Source organism: Leiobunum rupestre, chromosome 5 (genome assembly GCF_980474605.1).
Source record: "Leiobunum rupestre chromosome 5, qqLeiRupe1.1.hap1, whole genome shotgun sequence".
NCBI classification, from domain to species: Eukaryota; Metazoa; Arthropoda; class Arachnida; order Opiliones; family Sclerosomatidae; genus Leiobunum; species Leiobunum rupestre.
Genome location: NC_143388.1, coordinates 8071570 through 8092130, shown reverse-complemented (window position 1 = coordinate 8092130; position 20561 = coordinate 8071570). Strand labels below are relative to the sequence as shown.

General features: G+C 37.8%; 1 protein-coding gene across 1 annotated transcript; it reads right to left on the bottom strand.

Annotated features, from left to right (window-relative positions):
• Positions 1-3008: 3008 nt before the first annotated feature.
• Positions 3009-4855, bottom strand: LOC149943467 (uncharacterized). Its single transcript, XM_090176102.1, has 2 exons — positions 4793-4855; positions 3009-4307 (listed from the first exon to the last, which is right to left on the bottom strand). Exons 1-2 carry the CDS (start codon positions 4853-4855, stop codon positions 3009-3011), a joined length of 1362 nt encoding a protein of 453 aa, XP_090032228.1.
• Positions 4856-20561: the final 15706 nt, after the last annotated feature.

The following is a 20561-nucleotide window of genomic DNA, read 5'->3' as shown; positions in this document are numbered from 1 at the left end:
CTCTGCCTCCCAGTCGCTTGAGATTACAGGAGTACGCCACTACTCAAGGCCTCGGGCGCAATTAACCTCGTTAAAATTTTCATTTCACTTGGAGTGTAGGTGAAGCAGTGGCGATGGAAATTTGACGTCTGCTAAACCCATTGAGCTGGGAATATTAATCTAGAGGTCCAATCCGGACTTCGAATTTCAGTATTTCGCGAAACAAGTTTTGAAAAATACGAATGTGCCGTGAGAAGCGTGGGAAATAAGGCGGTGGCAGTGGGCAAATGACCAGTTTAAAAATTGCCCGAACCAGTTTATTAATTGAATCGGAGGGGGGTTAGTGGTCCAATCGACCACTTAATTAATTCGAGGTGAATAATTTGAAATTGGTAGGTCCAAATGTTATATTATTAGTCTTTGGATATGAAGGTCTCTGTAACGGCGGCTGCGGCATGTTAGTACATTCCAATTCGAATTCACTAGGGCTGTGCGAGTAGTGGTTTTAGGCAATCGAGTCGGGTATCGATAAAGAATTTTTTTTCATCGAGTATTCGAGTCGAGTAATATTGAAGTCGAGTAGAGTAATCGATTACTTGATTAAGGGGATTTTTTATCTTATTCGAGTCAAGTAATTCAGAATAAACCTCGAGTATTATTTTTAACGAGTAGGGTTATCGAGTATACTTGAGTGGTAGCTGGTTTTATTCGAGTAATTAGGAAATTAAATTTAAAATGAGTATAAACTATCTTTCAATGCTGAAAAATATTCATTTAATTTAATGTGTTGTCAACACATTTTCGGTTGCCATGGAAAAACTAATGCCCATTGCAACTTTTCCCTTGGTGAGATTTCATGTTACCATAAGATCTACATACCCACCTAGTTTCAACAAAATCGGTGATTATCACCTCGGGTAGTCTCCTCGTGAGTACGATGTTTCGTTTTTCATATCATAATATCCCATAATGGTCCGCGTGTGTTACTATTAGGCTTGTATTAAACCATGGCCAATAATACTAAATTGCAATTTTTGCAATACTTATGATTTAACGTATTTACGTATACTTGGTAAAAGTTCAAGCAACATGAGCAATCCGAACTACTATAAATTTGATTTTCGGACACTAACTTTCTTTTCATTTATTAGTGCGTTATCCTAAAAGCAAGTAAATAAACTGTTGATTTAACCTTGGCATTTAATAACAACATCTGAACTATGATGGTGACACCATCTAGAATGGATTAGTGTTATTAGAGTATGTGATTAATTCAGTCATTATTTGCTCCGCCGGCTTTAGTAGAAGTTATGGGTTTAAACTAAATGTTATGCAAAATAGTATTACTAATGTTCGTTGTAGATAGACAGGTAGTGTGTTATTTCACATTTTAGTAAATTAAGTAAGTTGTTCTAACTTAATAAAACATAAAAACCACTGTTGTTCGATAAAAAGTTTTTTATTATTAAAAACTATGCTACGCCCGTTTCGCGTTTCGACGCTAACCCACTAGCGTCGTCGTCAGTCAATTACATACTAACAATAATCGAGACAGTGTTTCCACTTTGCGGTCGAGATTTTCGCTTATTTTAGGGGCAATTTTACCAGTGTAGAGTATAGAGTGTTGAGAACCAGGGGTAAGTAGTAATTACGCGATGTATTTAAACTTGCGCTAATCTACCTACACTATATTATTTTGGAAAGTGAAAACTGAAATATTTAGTGTACAAAATTTACAGAAGACTATAAAAAACCGTTTGACCACTGTGGGTATTTCCTTGGAACTGCCCGTTCCTTTCGGGCATCGAATTTTCGTCCCTTTCAAAAAGAGGAGTGCCCGGTTGCAACCCCCCACTGTTTTCTCGGAAAATGTCCCTTTCTCGGCTAGGTACCAGAGCAGATACCAGCGCTTGGGGTTTTTCCACGTTCAGGAATGTTCTAGTCGCGAAAAATATTGGAAGGGTGAATTTCTTTATATTTCGCAACACCTTCCCCCCGAAATGAACTTGATAGTTCATTACCAAATCCTCATTGACATCAATTTCTAACGGATACACTAATCGAGTAGGTCTTTTGATTACAATACGATTCGGTAACCGCAGATCACATGAACGTACAACGTCGTCGCGTCCTATGTGCAACTTGACGATCTTCCCGGTCTTCCACATCAAGCGTGGGACTTTGTTTTCAATAAGCGTGATGTCGCCTACTTTAAACCTCGTGCCGTGTTGTACTGGTTTCCGTTCGTGCGCGGACCTCAGCTCCTTGATGTAATCGTCCCGCCAACGATTCCAAAATCGTTCCAGCAAAGTCTGCTGGTGTTTGTACTTTCCAAGCAGCTCCGCCCTGGAGCTCCGAACTTGCTCCAGTTCCGTCCTGCTGAAAATACTTGATGGCAGAGTAGTCAATCTCCCTTGAGTAATGAAATGCCCTGGCGTTAAAGGCATGGGTTCGTCCTTGTCCGCGGTTAGGTTAGAGGTCTGGAATTCACGGTGGCTGCTATTTCGGCCACTACCGTTTGCATTTGTTCTAAAGTGAGATATGCTTTTCCTATTGTCTTCCGGAGGGGAGTCTTGATGGAGCGAACCTGCCGTTCATAAAATCCCCCCCCCCCCCACCAAGGGGCCCTGTCCACTATGTATTTCCATTTTATTCTGGACTTCGCGACAAATTCTTCCACTTCTCGACTACGGATGGCGTTAAAAATGTCCTTGGGGTCTTGTTCCGCCCTCTTGAAGGTTAGTGCATTATCGCTGTAGATAATTGTCGGGATTCCACGGATCGAAATGAATCTTCGGAGTGCGTAAATGAATTTTTCGGCTGAGAGGTCCGTAACCATTTCCAGGTGCAGTGCTCTAGTCACTGCGCAGGTGAACAGCGCAATGTACGCTTTCGTTAGACCCGTCTCACCTTTCACGTACACTGGTCCGCAAAAATCGATTCCCGTGGTATTGAAGACCGGAGCTTCCGTAACTCGATCGCTGGGCAGCGGTGCCATAATCGCGTTGCCCGGTTTCCCCTTGAACTTTTTACAAAGTCAACCCGAGAACTTTCACGTTTGAACCGCCCTCTCCTTGAGGGAGATTATCTTCCGTCCAGGCTTCCCGAAGCTCCCGCGAGTTAGTTCTAAATTTCCGCAAGTTCATATTAGCTCGTTTGAATACTTCTCTGGCGTCAATTGACAGCTCTAGCGCGTCATCTAGGTTTTGACCTCCGCCTAATAGGTCGTCCACGTACTTCCGTTCTAAAATCATCTTTACCGCGCGCGGGTACTCGTTTTCGACCGCGTTCAAATGGTGCGCCAGCGTGGCGTTTAACAAGAAGGGGCTACACGTAGCGCCAAAAGGCACTCGCGTGATTCTATAAGTGTCAAACTTGTTTTCCGTTGAATCAGCGTTCCACAAAAACCGAACTGCGTCTCGATCCTTGGGGTCGAGCGCGATCTGCAAAAAGGCTTTCTCGAGGTCAGCTGTGAAGGCGATGTTGTTAATTCTAAAACGAACTAATAAGTCGAATAGGTCTGTGTTCGATTTTGGACCCGGTTTCAAACAATCATTAAGCGATTGGTTTCCAACAGCGTGTGCTGATCCTTCGAACACCACTCTTATTCGAGTAGTTTCGCTGCCTGCGCGGACGACTTCCTGATGCGGCAAATAGAAGGTGGGCTTGTTTGGCTCTTGGCCTTCCGGCACCTTTTCGACAATTCCCTCATTAATCTGCTCTTGGTATTGTTCGTGTAAAACGGGATTTTCTCGGAATTTCTTGAAAAGGTTCTCGGCCATCCTTGTGGCCACCTTTAAATTATCTTCGAGCATCTCCGTATTTGTCCTCCATGGTAGAGCTACCTGATACCTCCCCCCAACCCATTTGATCGAGTTTTCAAATTGATCTAAAGTTTCAGAATCATCCGTATCTAAAAGAGTTTCCTTCTCTCTAATTCCTAAGGTTTCTAAATCCCAGAATGCCTTTAGTTGGTTTGCTAAATTATTCCCAATCGCCGCTACGTTCATTAACACGCTGTCACCAACTACAATATTAGCGGAAACTTGCGTTTGACCTTGGACAGTCCACCCAAATAATGTTTTTACCGCTACCAAGGCGGGTCCCAATCTTTCCACTTTTTTCTCGCTAACGACGGTCCAATAGTAATCGTTCCCGATTAATAGCCCAATATGCTCATTTTGTCGGTGAATGTCTAAATTTTTATCCGACAATTCTATTCCCCTATTCCTAAAGAGAGATTCGGTTTCCTTCCCAGGTACAGAGATTACTGCGCTGCATAATTCTGGCCGTACTAAAGCTTCTATCGTAGTGATTTTATTTGGGTCCTTCAAATTTTTTACTTATACTTTCACCTTTTTCGTGGTAATCCGTTGCCCTTCTTTATTCCCAAAATTATGAATTGTTAACGTTTCCTTCCCCACTATGGGTAAACGCAATTGGTCAGATAAGTCTTCTCTTATGTAAGTTCTCTGACTGCCATTATCGAGTAGGCACCTAGCCTGTATTTGCGACCTTGTGTCGTTTTCATCCCCCCTAGACAATAGTACCCCCGCCGTTTGTAAATACACTACCCCTTTAGTCCCCTTGTCGGACCTCCCGGTCAAAGTTGTCGCCGTTACCGCACTATTTTCCCCCTCCCCGAGTTTCTCGGATTCTTTCAGTGGGTTAGTTTTATCGTCCCTCTCTTTCCTAGAGTCCCCCTCACATAGAGCGACATGGGGTGCCCCCCCACACCATGTGCATGGTAACGCGTCCCTTTTACAGCAGTCTCTAGCTTAGTGGCTTCCTGTTAAGCATATGTAGCATTTACCCTTCCTTCGAACCTGAATTCGTCTTCCCGCGACGTCAAATCTCTTGCATTCTTCCGATGCATGGTTATTTCGACTACAAAATACGCAAAATTTCCTGGCGCCACTAACGGCTGAGAGGGTAGCTGCCGATGGGAGGTACGCCCTATTGCCTATCCCTTTCCTCTCCTTTTCCCGCTCCTTTTCTCTATCTCGGTCTCTATCCCTTGTTTTATCCTTTTTGAATTTATAAAGAGCCGCCGTACGTTCTCTACATGTTATTTCCCTCCCTAGAAATTTAACTAAATCATCCACGTTTACCGTTGTATTATCCTTTTTCTGGCGATTAAACTCAAGGCTAATTTCTGGGGGAATAATTCTTACAATTATTGAGCAAAGTAACCTGCCATAAGATTCCGTCATAACTCCTAAAGACTCTAATCCCCTAATTTGTACTTCAATCGTATCAAACAAGCGCCCTTAGGCTTAACAAAAAATATATCTGATAATCTTTAGATCAGATGTTTAAAATTTATTAAACAAAAAACAGTTATGACTGAGGTTTCTAGCTTTCTACGACTACATGTTTTGTTATACGAAACTTAATAAAATATATTTTACACAAAAGTGAACTTAAATATTTAAACAATAAGTGAAAGATTTTGTAAATTTAAAGTTAAAATCTTAGGTACTGTTAATAGGTTAGAGACTAGAGTACGGGAAAATTCATCATTCATAATTGTTGAGATAACGTAGGACTCGAATTTCGCGTTGAGAGAGAAGTTTAGACTAAGGCAAACAAGGGAGTATGTATTGTTTTTGAATTTTAAATATTTTACGTTTTTAGTAGTGTCTCTAAGGGATTTGATTTTGCTTTACAGGATGGAAAGAGGTTTGGGCTAGCGGGAGAGGGATCGAATATAAATGAGGGGTAATCGGGCGGAAGAAAAAATTACTTACCAAGAGTCAGAAAAATTGAACTCTACAACCGGGAAATTTTAATTTAGCGAAAATATTATCGAATTTTCCACGGTTTTAACGCATTTGACCATAGTTATCCACATCTGATTTGAGTTAAGTTCGTACCGCTTTTTTCTAGTCCTGAATAAAACAAATTTGTTTTATCAAGAATGTATTAATTTATACTCAGGGAGAATGAATATTTCGAGACTATCGACGGACACGTTGAGGCCCTAACCCCGTCACGCTAAGGGGAAGGGAGGAAAAAAGGAGGCGGTCTTATTTTTTGCGTCCTCGCAGCAGCTTTAATCGCGTCGAAAAACGTAATTTTTAAGAACCAATGAAATTGCAGTATTATTTAATTATATTAAAACGGAGGAGCATACCGGGGGCCCCAACGGGTGGAACTGGAGAAACGCTAAAAATAATCTCGACATATTCATTCTCCCTGAGTATAAATAAATACATTCTTGGTTTTATCTAGAATCCAAATATTGCGATTCGGTCTAGCATTTATGTTCTGATTTTGAATAAAAACGTTTTATTTAATTATCATGTATTTGGATTCAATGGATTCTTTTTTTTTCAGTGAGAAACTGAGAATAGTTAAGTAAAATTTTATTTCTTTTAATTACCTAAAATTTACAAAACTTTGATCCCCCATAGAAATACTCACCCAAAAAGAGAAACAATAACAAAAAAAAATATATCTGGAGCGTTCTTGTCTTTGAAAAAAAATAGGCTTTTTTTCAACACTGGGAGAAGACTTGGAGTTTTATCGGTTTGCCCCCCCCCCCCCCCTGAAATAAAGACCTTCCTACGCCCCTGCATAGAGATATAAAATAAGTAGAGGCCCAGACAGGGGGAAAAAAGAGCTGCTTTATGTTATGGAAATTTCATCCTCCCCCCCGTGGCATGCGTTATAGGGTAGAAGCACGTAGCGCCACCACACCGTTCTGGAGGAACTAGAAATCGTCACCTGAAAGCAAAATCCACGTAACTATATACACAAGTCTTAAGAAGTTACGTGGATTTGTGAGAAACTAACTACAGCTTTTGAAAGCCAAACTTTTTAGGCTCTAGGAAAGTTTCAACTTGTAATAGGCTTTATTATCATAAATAAAGTAAATTTTTTTGAAGTTTGAACTATTACTTGTTTTACATACAATTTTGAAAGAATTATAATAATTTAATTAGAGTACTTATGTAATTTAAATAAATCTGAAAATAGTTGAAGCTTGTGAAGTTCCAAATTGTATTTTCCCTTGAGATTCAACAAAACTGGGAGAAAAGTAAACAATTTTAAGGGTTTAATAAAATTAGTGATATTGGTATATACAAAAACAACTTTATAGCAGACTTACAGCTAACATTTGGTCAATTCGGAGACACTCGAGATTAATAATATACATCTAGCACCTACTGTTGCACGGAAGCATTGGAACTCCCAAAACGTCTTCTGATGTCCAATATGAAACATTCTAACTCCCGAGTTAGAAGTGTCATCCTCAGATAAAGAATATACAGAAGAAAATAGTTGCCCTAATAATTAATATTACGTGATTTACCTTATTTAAAATTTGTAGTCAGTATGGATGGATTTTGAATCTACTGAAATGGACGAGATTGAAGATGATTCATCTTTAAAAAACTCTTCATGAAATAAGAAAACGAAAGCTTTTATTAAATTTTGACGAAAGATTTGGTCCAACTTCAATAGAACTGTTTAAATTTTTACACCAAACTGAATTGAAAAATAAAAAATCAGCAATACCCTCGGTTACTACGAAGCTTTCAAATACGCGAAAAAGTAGATTAGTCCATAATTAAAAGGGATAATATAGCTAAATCCTAAACAAATTTGAAGAAATTAAAAAACTTACTACTAACTCGTACCCAATAGGTCTTCGAGCAAAAAACGCGAAACTCGGATCAAATAGATCTTCGAGTAATAAACTAAATTAAAATTAAATAAAATAGCCAGAAATTCCAACGGTAGACCGGTTTCGTTCTATTTGGAACTCATCAGTACCGTGCGGGAAATCTGGCTGGCGACTGTCAAATCTAAAGGAGAAACTAAGCCTAAACATTTAAAATTTCAAAACGCGTTGCATATAGCAACGGAAAGCCGAAAAGGGGGGAGAGTGATGGAGAATAGAATATACGATAAGTTAAGTTAGAAGAAACCACCTATGGACTGTGAGAAGGATGATCAAATACGCGAAAAAGTAGATTAGTCCATAATTAAAAGGGATAATATAGCTAAATCCTAAACAAATTTGAAGAAATTAAAAAACTTACTACTAACTCGTACCCAATAGGTCTTCGAGCAAAAAACGCGAAACTCGGATCAAATAGATCTTCGAGTAATAAACTAAATTAAAATTAAATAAAATAGCTAGAAATTCCAACGGTAGACCGGTTTCGTTCTATTTGGAACTCATCAGTACCGTGCGGGAAATCTGGCTGGCGACTGTCAAATCTAAAGGAGAAACTAAGCCTAAACATTTAAAATTTCAAAACGCGTTGCATATAGCAACGGAAAGCCGAAAAGGGGGGAGAGTGGTGGAGAATAGAATATACGATAAGTTAAGTTAGAAGAAACCACCTATGGACTGTGAGAAGGATGATCAAATACGCGAAAAAGTAGATTAGTCCATAATTAAAAGGGATAATATAGCTAAATCCTAAACAAATTTGAAGAAATTAAAAAACTTACTACTAACTCGTACCCAATAGGTCTTCGAGCAAAAAAACGCGAAACTCGGATCAAATAGATCTTCGAGTAATAAACTAAATTAAAATTAAATAAAATAGCCAGAAATTCCAACGGTAGACCGGTTTCGTTCTATTTGGAACTCATCAGTACCGTGCGGGAAATCTGGCTGGCGACTGTCAAATCTAAAGGAGAAACTAAGCCTAAACATTTAAAATTTCAAAACGCGTTGCATATAGCAACGGAAAGCCGAAAAGGGGGGAGAGTGGTGGAGAATAGAATATACGATAAGTTAAGTTAGAAGAAACCACCTATGGACTGTGAGAAGGATGATCAAATACGCGAAAAAGTAGATTAGTCCATAATTAAAAGGGATAATATAGCTAAATCCTAAACAAATTTGAAGAAATTAAAAAACTTACTACTAACTCGTACCCAATAGGTCTTCGAGCAAAAAACGCGAAACTCGGATCAAATAGATCTTCGAGTAATAAACTAAATTAAAATAAAATAAAATAGCCAGAAATTCCAACGGTAGACCGGTTTCGTTCTATTTGGAACTCATCAGTACCGTGCGGGAAATCTGGCTGGCGACTGTCAAATCTAAAGGAGAAACTAAGCCTAAACCTTTAAAATTTCAAAACGCGTTGCATATAGCAACGGAAAGCCGAAAAGGGGGGAGAGTGGTGGAGAATAGAATATACGATAAGTTAAGTTAGAAGAAACCACCTATGGACTGTGAGAAGGATGATCAAATACGCGAAAAAGTAGATTAGTCCATAATTAAAAGGGATAATATAGCTAAATCCTAAACAAATTTGAAGAAATTAAAAAACTTACTACTAACTCATACCCAATAGGTCTTCGAGCAAAAAACGCGAAACTCGGATCAAATAGATCTTCGAGTAATAAACTAAATTAAAATAAAATAAAATAGCCAGAAATTCCAACGGTAGACCGGTTTCGTTCTATTTGGAACTCATCAGTACCGTGCGGGAAATCTGGCTGGCGACTGTCAAATCTAAAGGAGAAACTAAGCCTAAACCTTTAAAATTTCAAAACGCGTTGCATATAGCAACGGAAAGCCGAAAAGGGGGGAGAGTGGTGGAGAATAGAATATACGATAAGTTAAGTTAGAAGAAACCACCTATGGACTGTGAGAAGGATGATCAAATACGCGAAAAAGTAGATTAGTCCATAATTAAAAGGGATAATATAGCTAAATCCTAAACAAATTTGAAGAAATTAAAAAACTTACTACTAACTCGTACCCAATAGGTCTTCGAGCAAAAAACGCGAAACTCGGATCAAATAGATCTTCGAGTAATAAACTAAATTAAAATTAAATAAAATAGCCAGAAATTCCAACGGTAGACCGGTTTCGTTCTATTTGGAACTCATCAGTACCGTGCGGGAAATCTGGCTGGCGACTGTCAAATCTAAAGGAGAAACTAAGCCTAAACATTTAAAATTTCAAAACGCGTTGCATATAGCAACGGAAAGCCGAAAAGGGGGGAGAGTGGTGGAGAATAGAATATACGATAAGTTAAGTTAGAAGAAACCACCTATGGACTGTGAGAAGGATGATCAAATACGCGAAAAAGTAGATTAGTCCATAATTAAAAGGGATAATATAGCTAAATCCTAAACAAATTTGAAGAAATTAAAAAACTTACTACTAACTCGTACCCAATAGGTCTTCGAGCAAAAAACGCGAAACTCGGATCAAATAGATCTTCGAGTAATAAACTAAATTAAAATTAAATAAAATAGCTAGAAATTCCAACGGTAGACCGGTTTCGTTCTATTTGGAACTCATCAGTACCGTGCGGGAAATCTGGCTGGCGACTGTCAAATCTAAAGGAGAAACTAAGCCTAAACATTTAAAATTTCAAAACGCGTTGCATATAGCAACGGAAAGCCGAAAAGGGGGGAGAGTGGTGGAGAATAGAATATACGATAAGTTAAGTTAGAAGAAACCACCTATGGACTGTGAGAAGGATGATCAAATACGCGAAAAAGTAGATTAGTCCATAATTAAAAGGGATAATATAGCTAAATCCTAAACAAATTTGAAGAAATTAAAAAACTTACTACTAACTCGTACCCAATAGGTCTTCGAGCAAAAAAACGCGAAACTCGGATCAAATAGATCTTCGAGTAATAAACTAAATTAAAATTAAATAAAATAGCCAGAAATTCCAACGGTAGACCGGTTTCGTTCTATTTGGAACTCATCAGTACCGTGCGGGAAATCTGGCTGGCGACTGTCAAATCTAAAGGAGAAACTAAGCCTAAACATTTAAAATTTCAAAACGCGTTGCATATAGCAACGGAAAGCCGAAAAGGGGGGAGAGTGGTGGAGAATAGAATATACGATAAGTTAAGTTAGAAGAAACCACCTATGGACTGTGAGAAGGATGATCAAATACGCGAAAAAGTAGATTAGTCCATAATTAAAAGGGATAATATAGCTAAATCCTAAACAAATTTGAAGAAATTAAAAAACTTACTACTAACTCGTACCCAATAGGTCTTCGAGCAAAAAACGCGAAACTCGGATCAAATAGATCTTCGAGTAATAAACTAAATTAAAATAAAATAAAATAGCCAGAAATTCCAACGGTAGACCGGTTTCGTTCTATTTGGAACTCATCAGTACCGTGCGGGAAATCTGGCTGGCGACTGTCAAATCTAAAGGAGAAACTAAGCCTAAACCTTTAAAATTTCAAAACGCGTTGCATATAGCAACGGAAAGCCGAAAAGGGGGGAGAGTGGTGGAGAATAGAATATACGATAAGTTAAGTTAGAAGAAACCACCTATGGACTGTGAGAAGGATGATCAAATACGCGAAAAAGTAGATTAGTCCATAATTAAAAGGGATAATATAGCTAAATCCTAAACAAATTTGAAGAAATTAAAAAACTTACTACTAACTCATACCCAATAGGTCTTCGAGCAAAAAACGCGAAACTCGGATCAAATAGATCTTCGAGTAATAAACTAAATTAAAATTAAATAAAATAGCCAGAAATTCCAACGGTAGACCGGTTTCGTTCTATTTGGAACTCATCAGTACCGTGCGGGAAATCTGGCTGGCGACTGTCAAATCTAAAGGAGAAACTAAGCCTAAACATTTAAAATTTCAAAACGCGTTGCATATAGCAACGGAAAGCCGAAAAGGGGGGAGAGTGGTGGAGAATAGAATATACGATAAGTTAAGTTAGAAGAAACCACCTATGGACTGTGAGAAGGATGATCAAATACGCGAAAAAGTAGATTAGTCCATAATTAAAAGGGATAATATAGCTAAATCCTAAACAAATTTGAAGAAATTAAAAAACTTACTACTAACTCGTACCCAATAGGTCTTCGAGCAAAAAACGCGAAACTCGGATCAAATAGATCTTCGAGTAATAAACTAAATTAAAATTAAATAAAATAGCCAGAAATTCCAACGGTAGACCGGTTTCGTTCTATTTGGAACTCATCAGTACCGTGCGGGAAATCTGGCTGGCGACTGTCAAATCTAAAGGAGAAACTAAGCCTAAACATTTAAAATTTCAAAACGCGTTGCATATAGCAACGGAAAGCCGAAAAGGGGGGAGAGTGGTGGAGAATAGAATATACGATAAGTTAAGTTAGAAGAAACCACCTATGGACTGTGAGAAGGATGATCAAATACGCGAAAAAGTAGATTAGTCCATAATTAAAAGGGATAATATAGCTAAATCCTAAACAAATTTGAAGAAATTAAAAAACTTACTACTAACTCGTACCCAATAGGTCTTCGAGCAAAAAACGCGAAACTCGGATCAAATAGATCTTCGAGTAATAAACTAAATTAAAATTAAATAAAATAGCCAGAAATTCCAACGGTAGACCGGTTTCGTTCTATTTGGAACTCATCGGTACCGTGCGGGAAATCTGGCTGGCGACTGTCAAATCTAAAGGAGAAACTAAGCCTAAACATTTAAAATTTCAAAACGCGTTGCATATAGCAACGGAAAGCCGAAAAGGGGGGAGAGTGGTGGAGAATAGAATATACGATAAGTTAAGTTAGAAGAAACCACCTATGGACTGTGAGAAGGATGATCAAATACGCGAAAAAGTAGATTAGTCCATAATTAAAAGGGATAATATAGCTAAATCCTAAACAAATTTGAAGAAATTAAAAAACTTACTACTAACTCGTACCCAATAGGTCTTCGAGCAAAAAACGCGAAACTCGGATCAAATAGATCTTCGAGTAATAAACTAAATTAAAATAAAATAAAATAGCCAGAAATTCCAACGGTAGACCGGTTTCGTTCTATTTGGAACTCATCAGTACCGTGCGGGAAATCTGGCTGGCGACTGTCAAATCTAAAGGAGAAACTAAGCCTAAACCTTTAAAATTTCAAAACGCGTTGCATATAGCAACGGAAAGCCGAAAAGGGGGGAGAGTGGTGGAGAATAGAATATACGATAAGTTAAGTTAGAAGAAACCACCTATGGACTGTGAGAAGGATGATCAAATACGCGAAAAAGTAGATTAGTCCATAATTAAAAGGGATAATATAGCTAAATCCTAAACAAATTTGAAGAAATTAAAAAACTTACTACTAACTCATACCCAATAGGTCTTCGAGCAAAAAACGCGAAACTCGGATCAAATAGATCTTCGAGTAATAAACTAAATTAAAATTAAATAAAATAGCCAGAAATTCCAACGGTAGACCGGTTTCGTTCTATTTGGAACTCATCAGTACCGTGCGGGAAATCTGGCTGGCGACTGTCAAATCTAAAGGAGAAACTAAGCCTAAACATTTAAAATTTCAAAACGCGTTGCATATAGCAACGGAAAGCCGAAAAGGGGGGAGAGTGGTGGAGAATAGAATATACGATAAGTTAAGTTAGAAGAAACCACCTATGGACTGTGAGAAGGATGATCAAATACGCGAAAAAGTAGATTAGTCCATAATTAAAAGGGATAATATAGCTAAATCCTAAACAAATTTGAAGAAATTAAAAAACTTACTACTAACTCGTACCCAATAGGTCTTCGAGCAAAAAACGCGAAACTCGGATCAAATAGATCTTCGAGTAATAAACTAAATTAAAATTAAATAAAATAGCCAGAAATTCCAACGGTAGACCGGTTTCGTTCTATTTGGAACTCATCAGTACCGTGCGGGAAATCTGGCTGGCGACTGTCAAATCTAAAGGAGAAACTAAGCCTAAACATTTAAAATTTCAAAACGCGTTGCATATAGCAACGGAAAGCCGAAAAGGGGGGAGAGTGGTGGAGAATAGAATATACGATAAGTTAAGTTAGAAGAAACCACCTATGGACTGTGAGAAGGATGATCAAATACGCGAAAAAGTAGATTAGTCCATAATTAAAAGGGATAATATAGCTAAATCCTAAACAAATTTGAAGAAATTAAAAAACTTACTACTAACTCGTACCCAATAGGTCTTCGAGCAAAAAACGCGAAACTCGGATCAAATAGATCTTCGAGTAATAAACTAAATTAAAATTAAATAAAATAGCCAGAAATTCCAACGGTAGACCGGTTTCGTTCTATTTGGAACTCATCAGTACCGTGCGGAAAATCTGGCTGGCGACTGTCAAATCTAAAGGAGAAACTAAGCCTAAACATTTAAAATTTCAAAACGCGTTGCATATAGCAACGGAAAGCCGAAAAGGGGGGAGAGTGGTGGAGAATAGAATATACGATAAGTTAAGTTAGAAGAAACCACCTATGGACTGTGAGAAGGATGATCAAATACGCGAAAAAGTAGATTAGTCCATTATTAAAAGGGATAATATAGCTAAATCCTAAACAAATTTGAAGAAATTAAAAAACTTACTACTAACTCGTACCCAATAGGTCTTCGAGCAAAAAACGCGAAACTCGGATCAAATAGATCTTCGAGTAATAAACTAAATTAAAATAAAATAAAATAGCCAGAAATTCCAACGGTAGACCGGTTTCGTTCTATTTGGAACTCATCAGTACCGTGCGGGAAATCTGGCTGGCGACTGTCAAATCTAAAGGAGAAACTAAGCCTAAACCTTTAAAATTTCAAAACGCGTTGCATATAGCAACGGAAAGCCGAAAAGGGGGGAGAGTGGTGGAGAATAGAATATACGATAAGTTAAGTTAGAAGAAACCACCTATGGACTGTGAGAAGGATGATCAAATACGCGAAAAAGTAGATTAGTCCATAATTAAAAGGGATAATATAGCTAAATCCTAAACAAATTTGAAGAAATTAAAAAACTTACTACTAACTCATACCCAATAGGTCTTCGAGCAAAAAACGCGAAACTCGGATCAAATAGATCTTCGAGTAATAAACTAAATTAAAATTAAATAAAATAGCCAGAAATTCCAACGGTAGACCGGTTTCGTTCTATTTGGAACTCATCAGTACCGTGCGGGAAATCTGGCTGGCGACTGTCAAATCTAAAGGAGAAACTAAGCCTAAACATTTAAAATTTCAAAACGCGTTGCATATAGCAACGGAAAGCCGAAAAGGGGGGAGAGTGGTGGAGAATAGAATATACGATAAGTTAAGTTAGAAGAAACCACCTATGGACTGTGAGAAGGATGATCAAATACGCGAAAAAGTAGATTAGTCCATAATTAAAAGGGATAATATAGCTAAATCCTAAACAAATTTGAAGAAATTAAAAAACTTACTACTAACTCGTACCCAATAGGTCTTCGAGCAAAAAACGCGAAACTCGGATCAAATAGATCTTCGAGTAATAAACTAAATTAAAATTAAATAAAATAGCCAGAAATTCCAACGGTAGACCGGTTTCGTTCTATTTGGAACTCATCAGTACCGTGCGGGAAATCTGGCTGGCGACTGTCAAATCTAAAGGAGAAACTAAGCCTAAACATTTAAAATTTCAAAACGCGTTGCATATAGCAACGGAAAGCCGAAAAGGGGGGAGAGTGGTGGAGAATAGAATATACGATAAGTTAAGTTAGAAGAAACCACCTATGGACTGTGAGAAGGATGATCAAATACGCGAAAAAGTAGATTAGTCCATAATTAAAAGGGATAATATAGCTAAATCCTAAACAAATTTGAAGAAATTAAAAAACTTACTACTAACTCGTACCCAATAGGTCTTCGAGCAAAAAACGCGAAACTCGGATCAAATAGATCTTCAAGTAATAAACTAAATTAAAATTAAATAAAATAGCCAGAAATTCCAACGGTAGACCGGTTTCGTTCTATTTGGAACTCATCAGTACCGTGCGGAAAATCTGGCTGGCGACTGTCAAATCTAAAGGAGAAACTAAGCCTAAACATTTAAAATTTCAAAACGCGTTGCATATAGCAACGGAAAGCCGAAAAGGGGGGAGAGTGGTGGAGAATAGAATATACGATAAGTTAAGTTAGAAGAAACCACCTATGGACTGTGAGAAGGATGATCAAATACGCGAAAAAGTAGATTAGTCCATTATTAAAAGGGATAATATAGCTAAATCCTAAACAAATTTGAAGAAATTAAAAAACTTACTACTAACTCGTACCCAATAGATCTTCGAGTAATAAACTAAATTAAAATTAAATAAAATAGCCAGAAATTCCAACGGTAGACCGGTTTCGTTCTATTTGGAACTCATCAGTACCGTGCGGGAAATCTGGCTGGCGACTGTCAAATCTAAAGGAGAAACTAAGCCTAAACATTTAAAATTTCAAAACGCGTTGCATATAGCAACGGAAAGCCGAAAAGGGGGGAGAGTGGTGGAGAATAGAATATACGATAAGTTAAGTTAGAAGAAACCACCTATGGACTGTGAGAAGGATGATCAAATACGCGAAAAAGTAGATTAGTCCATAATTAAAAGGGATAATATAGCTAAATCCTAAACAAATTTGAAGAAATTAAAAAACTTACTACTAACTCGTACCCAATAGGTCTTCGAGCAAAAAACGCGAAACTCGGATCAAATAGATCTTCGAGTAATAAACTAAATTAAAATTAAATAAAATAGCCAAAAATTCCAACGGTAGACCGGTTTCGTTCTATTTGGAACTCATCAGTACCGTGCGGGAAATCTGGCTGGCGACTGTCAAATCTAAAGGAGAAACTAAGCCTAAACATTTAAAATTTCAAAACGCGTTGCATATAGCGTATAGTAGTAAGTTTTTTAATTTCTTCAAATTTGTTTAGGATTTAGCTATATTATCCCTTTTAATTATGGACTAATCTACTTTTTCGCGTATTTGATCATCCTTCTCACAGTCCATAGGTGGTTTCTTCTAACTTAACTACGAAGCTTTGCCATGACAGTTCATTTTTATTCTCCGAAAGCATACGATTTCTTGAGAAAACACCTTTGACATCCCAACCCTCTACAAGAATGGATAAACAAAATCGTTCCAAGTTTTAACTACATTAAAAAGGTGAGTGACAAATCAGATCATTAACTTTTAATAGCATTATCTATTGATGAAACGTCAATCAAGAAACACACTGGACAGGAAATGAATTTTCCGGATTCATAAACTCAAGACACATCAGCCCTTGTATTTATGGCTGTGGCTATCAATGGCCATTAGAAAGTCCCCATAGGATACTTGTAAATATAAGATTAAGAAAAATCAGCAGATACACAATGATATAGTCAAAAGAAGCAATTCGAAGAAAACTTACCACTATAATCCTTTTCCAAGGACAATTTTGTATGCAATGCCAGTCTATCAGAAATATATTATTATGATTGATAATTGTATACAGGGTGTCCACTAAAAACGATCCAGGGCGAATATCTCAGAAACCGTTTTCTCTAGGAATTTAATTTTTATTATGTTACGTAGCACGTGCAGGGGGCAAAGAAGAATGATAACCTCGATGACCTTGAACCATGTCTTCAAGGTCATCCAAAAACTATCTCGAGAACCGTAAGTGTTAGAAAGTTGGTTCCAATTAGAAAAGTGTTCCCCGTCACGTTTTATGCCTACATAGCGTGAACATGATCGGATTCGACCAATAGTAAGTCGAGAAAATTGGTACCAAAATCACAAAGGTCGTAAAAGGGAAAATTGCAAGACAGCGCTATCAAGGTCATACTAAAATTATCTCGAGAACCATTAGGTTTAGAGCAAAAATTACGAGGGGTTGGTCACTCCACGAACTCGGTGTACACTGTCGTACCTCTGTCTTTGCTAATAAGAGTTCGTGAACTCTTTAAAATCCGTACCTTTAACAGTACTAAGTACGCGAACTCGGTGTGCAGGTTATCCGAGAATGACTTACACCTCGAAAATTCCAATTATAAAGTATAATTTAACGTTATTAATACATAAAATGTGACGAAGAACAACTTTCTAATTGGAATTTTTGCTCTAAACATCATGGTTCTCGAGATAATTACCTCTCCGAGGGGACAAAGTCCCCTAGGAGGGGTTATACAACGACCGTGTCTGTCTGTGGGTCTGTGGGTGGGTCTGTGGATGTGTCTGTCTGTCAGGACTGCAGTTAACGGATGCATTTGCGGTTTGGTTTGGATGGTGTTTTTTCGCTCACCGTCGTGACGGTTTGGTGTATTACGTTTTTGTAATGTTTATGCGTAGGTTGTGAGTGTTGAATTTGTTGTGTTTGTGTTCTGATGGTTGTGCATGTTGAGTCTGTTGTGTTTATATGGGCGTTTTCTCTCCAACTTCTTCTTAATGACTTTGGGACGGACCGAGTGTTGAGTGTAATGCTACCTCTCAACGTCCAATGGCAGGGTTTCCACCAGTTGTACACGGTATTCGCCTTAGTATCAATTTGCGATCGCATCGGGCGGGATTTGAACCCGAGACCTCCTGATTGACAGGCGGACGTTCTACCACAGAACCACCGACACTTGTTACGCCTTATTGAAAATTAGACCTTCAGCTTTATCGGAAGCGTATTTAATAGAGTACGAAATTTTGGTTTAATTGAAATAGAATTGAAATTGAAATTATTGCATCGAAGAAATTCTAATTTAGCGTTTCTCTATTGATTAAAAACAAATGCGCCACCCAGGTTTCGAATCCAGACCATTCGGCTTGGCAGTCGAGCGCTCTACCACAGAACCACCGATAGCTGCTTAGATTGACTGAAATTAAGACAGGCATCGTAAGCATAATAGGTAATAAAGTCTTTTTTTATTAATGAATTTATGAAGGCCTAATCTAGTTTTTTTTAAAGGTTAAATCTTGTTTTAGCGCAGTCAGCCGAGATTAGAGGGTTAAAGGGTAGACCCTGTGGGTGGTCCACTTTCTTAACGACCTATATATAGTTCTGTTAATTCAAAGGAGATAATTTAACGTTAATTGTTTTAAGAGCTGGCGGTTAGTCAAGTGGCTCTCTGTGCTTTGTTGATGGTAAGGTTTTTGCTTCTTGTAAATACATTTGGTGTGGATATTTGGATATCTACGATTTCTAACGCAGTCAATGATTTCTTGGGTGTGCGAGTCATTATATGATATTGGAAATTGGACGGCATTGGTCTTTTTCATGTGGTATGTGTCACAACGTCAACAGGAAGTGAACGAGTCGTCCACTACCAGATATCTACGGTATCTTCATCAAGGGCGAGTGTTGAAATAAAATGAGCGTTAAAGATGCGGCAAGTATTTCGTAAGCGAGTAATTCCAAAAAGCCTCTGTAGATATTTCTTTCATTAAAATTTGCTTCGTATTATATTTAACTGATAAACTTGTTCTGTAAAAGGGTTTAATTCAATTGTGCATTGTTATAGTACGTCTAACTTACTGTTGTAACTACTTAACTTATGATATTCTGAATAAATTAAAATTGGTCGTTTCGTCTCAATTATTTTAATTATAATTAAAATTTTATACCGGGCGGGATAGAAATGGGTTAATATTTTTAACAAATAATTCTAAATTGCGGAGATATATCTTTAAGGGTTATCTCGAGAAATTAATACCACTAGGGACAATTCTTCCGAGGAGAGGTATATTTTGGCTTGCCAACTTGTTTTAGTATGACCTTGAAGACCATGGTTCAAGGTCATTCAATTTTCCAAATATTAAAATCTCCTACCATGATGCGATTGTCTAGCAAATTTCGATAATGTAGCACGACTTGTTTTGGAGTTATTAGCTCTATCTTGCAATTTTCCCTTTTACGACCTTTGTGATTTTGGTAAAACATTTCTCGACTTACTATTGGTCGAATCCAATCATGTTCACTCTATGTAGGCATAAAACGTGACGGGGAACACTTTTCTAATTGAAACCAAACTTTCTAACACTTACGGTTCTCGAGATAGTTTCTGGATGACCTTGAAGACATGGTTCAAGGTCATCGAGGATATCATTCTTCTTTAGCCCCCTGCACGTGCTCCTTAACATAAAAATTTTATATTCCTAGAGAAAACGGTTTCTGAGATATTCGCCATGGATCGTTTTTTAGTGGACACCCTGTATAATCAAGGATACTGTATTTTAAAATACAGTATCCTTGTTTTTTCTCTCGAAGTATCGACGTTGTTTACATTCTGCAATGACGTCGTAGAGCCCAGCTGGTTGCCACAAAGGGAGTTTAGTTTCTTAGATGGCCGTTTGTGGCGCCACGTATTTCTTCCCTATAACGCATAGGGAACAAACCCTCAGATTTCATTGGGCCTCTACTTATTTTCTATCTCTATGGTTGGAATGTATGAATAGATAAAGGTCTACCTCGACATAACCAACCGTTTCTACATCCCCCTTTACGCGATTTCTGAAGAGGAATGTCAGTGCTTAGCCCAATAAGAACTATCAATACCACTCCAGGGCTATTCCTCTATGGGTAGAACAACCGCGGTCCGCGGACTCGCGGAGAAAACACGGAAAGCTTTCCTATACAATCCTTTAGTGCCACCACGGCCAACTTTGATCTCTCGCGCATCTCTCGCGAGCACGACATCAAAGTTGGCCGTGGTGCCACCAATTAAGAAGTATCTACTAAATCTGTAATTAATTAATTTACTTTTTACCTGCTAAAACGTTTTAAAACTCTTAAGTTTTACTAATATTTGTTTCAATTATATTTTAAAAGGCTTTTTTTTTAATATTAAAAAATTTAAACGTCTGTTGGAAATAAAAGTATTTTAGGCGATAT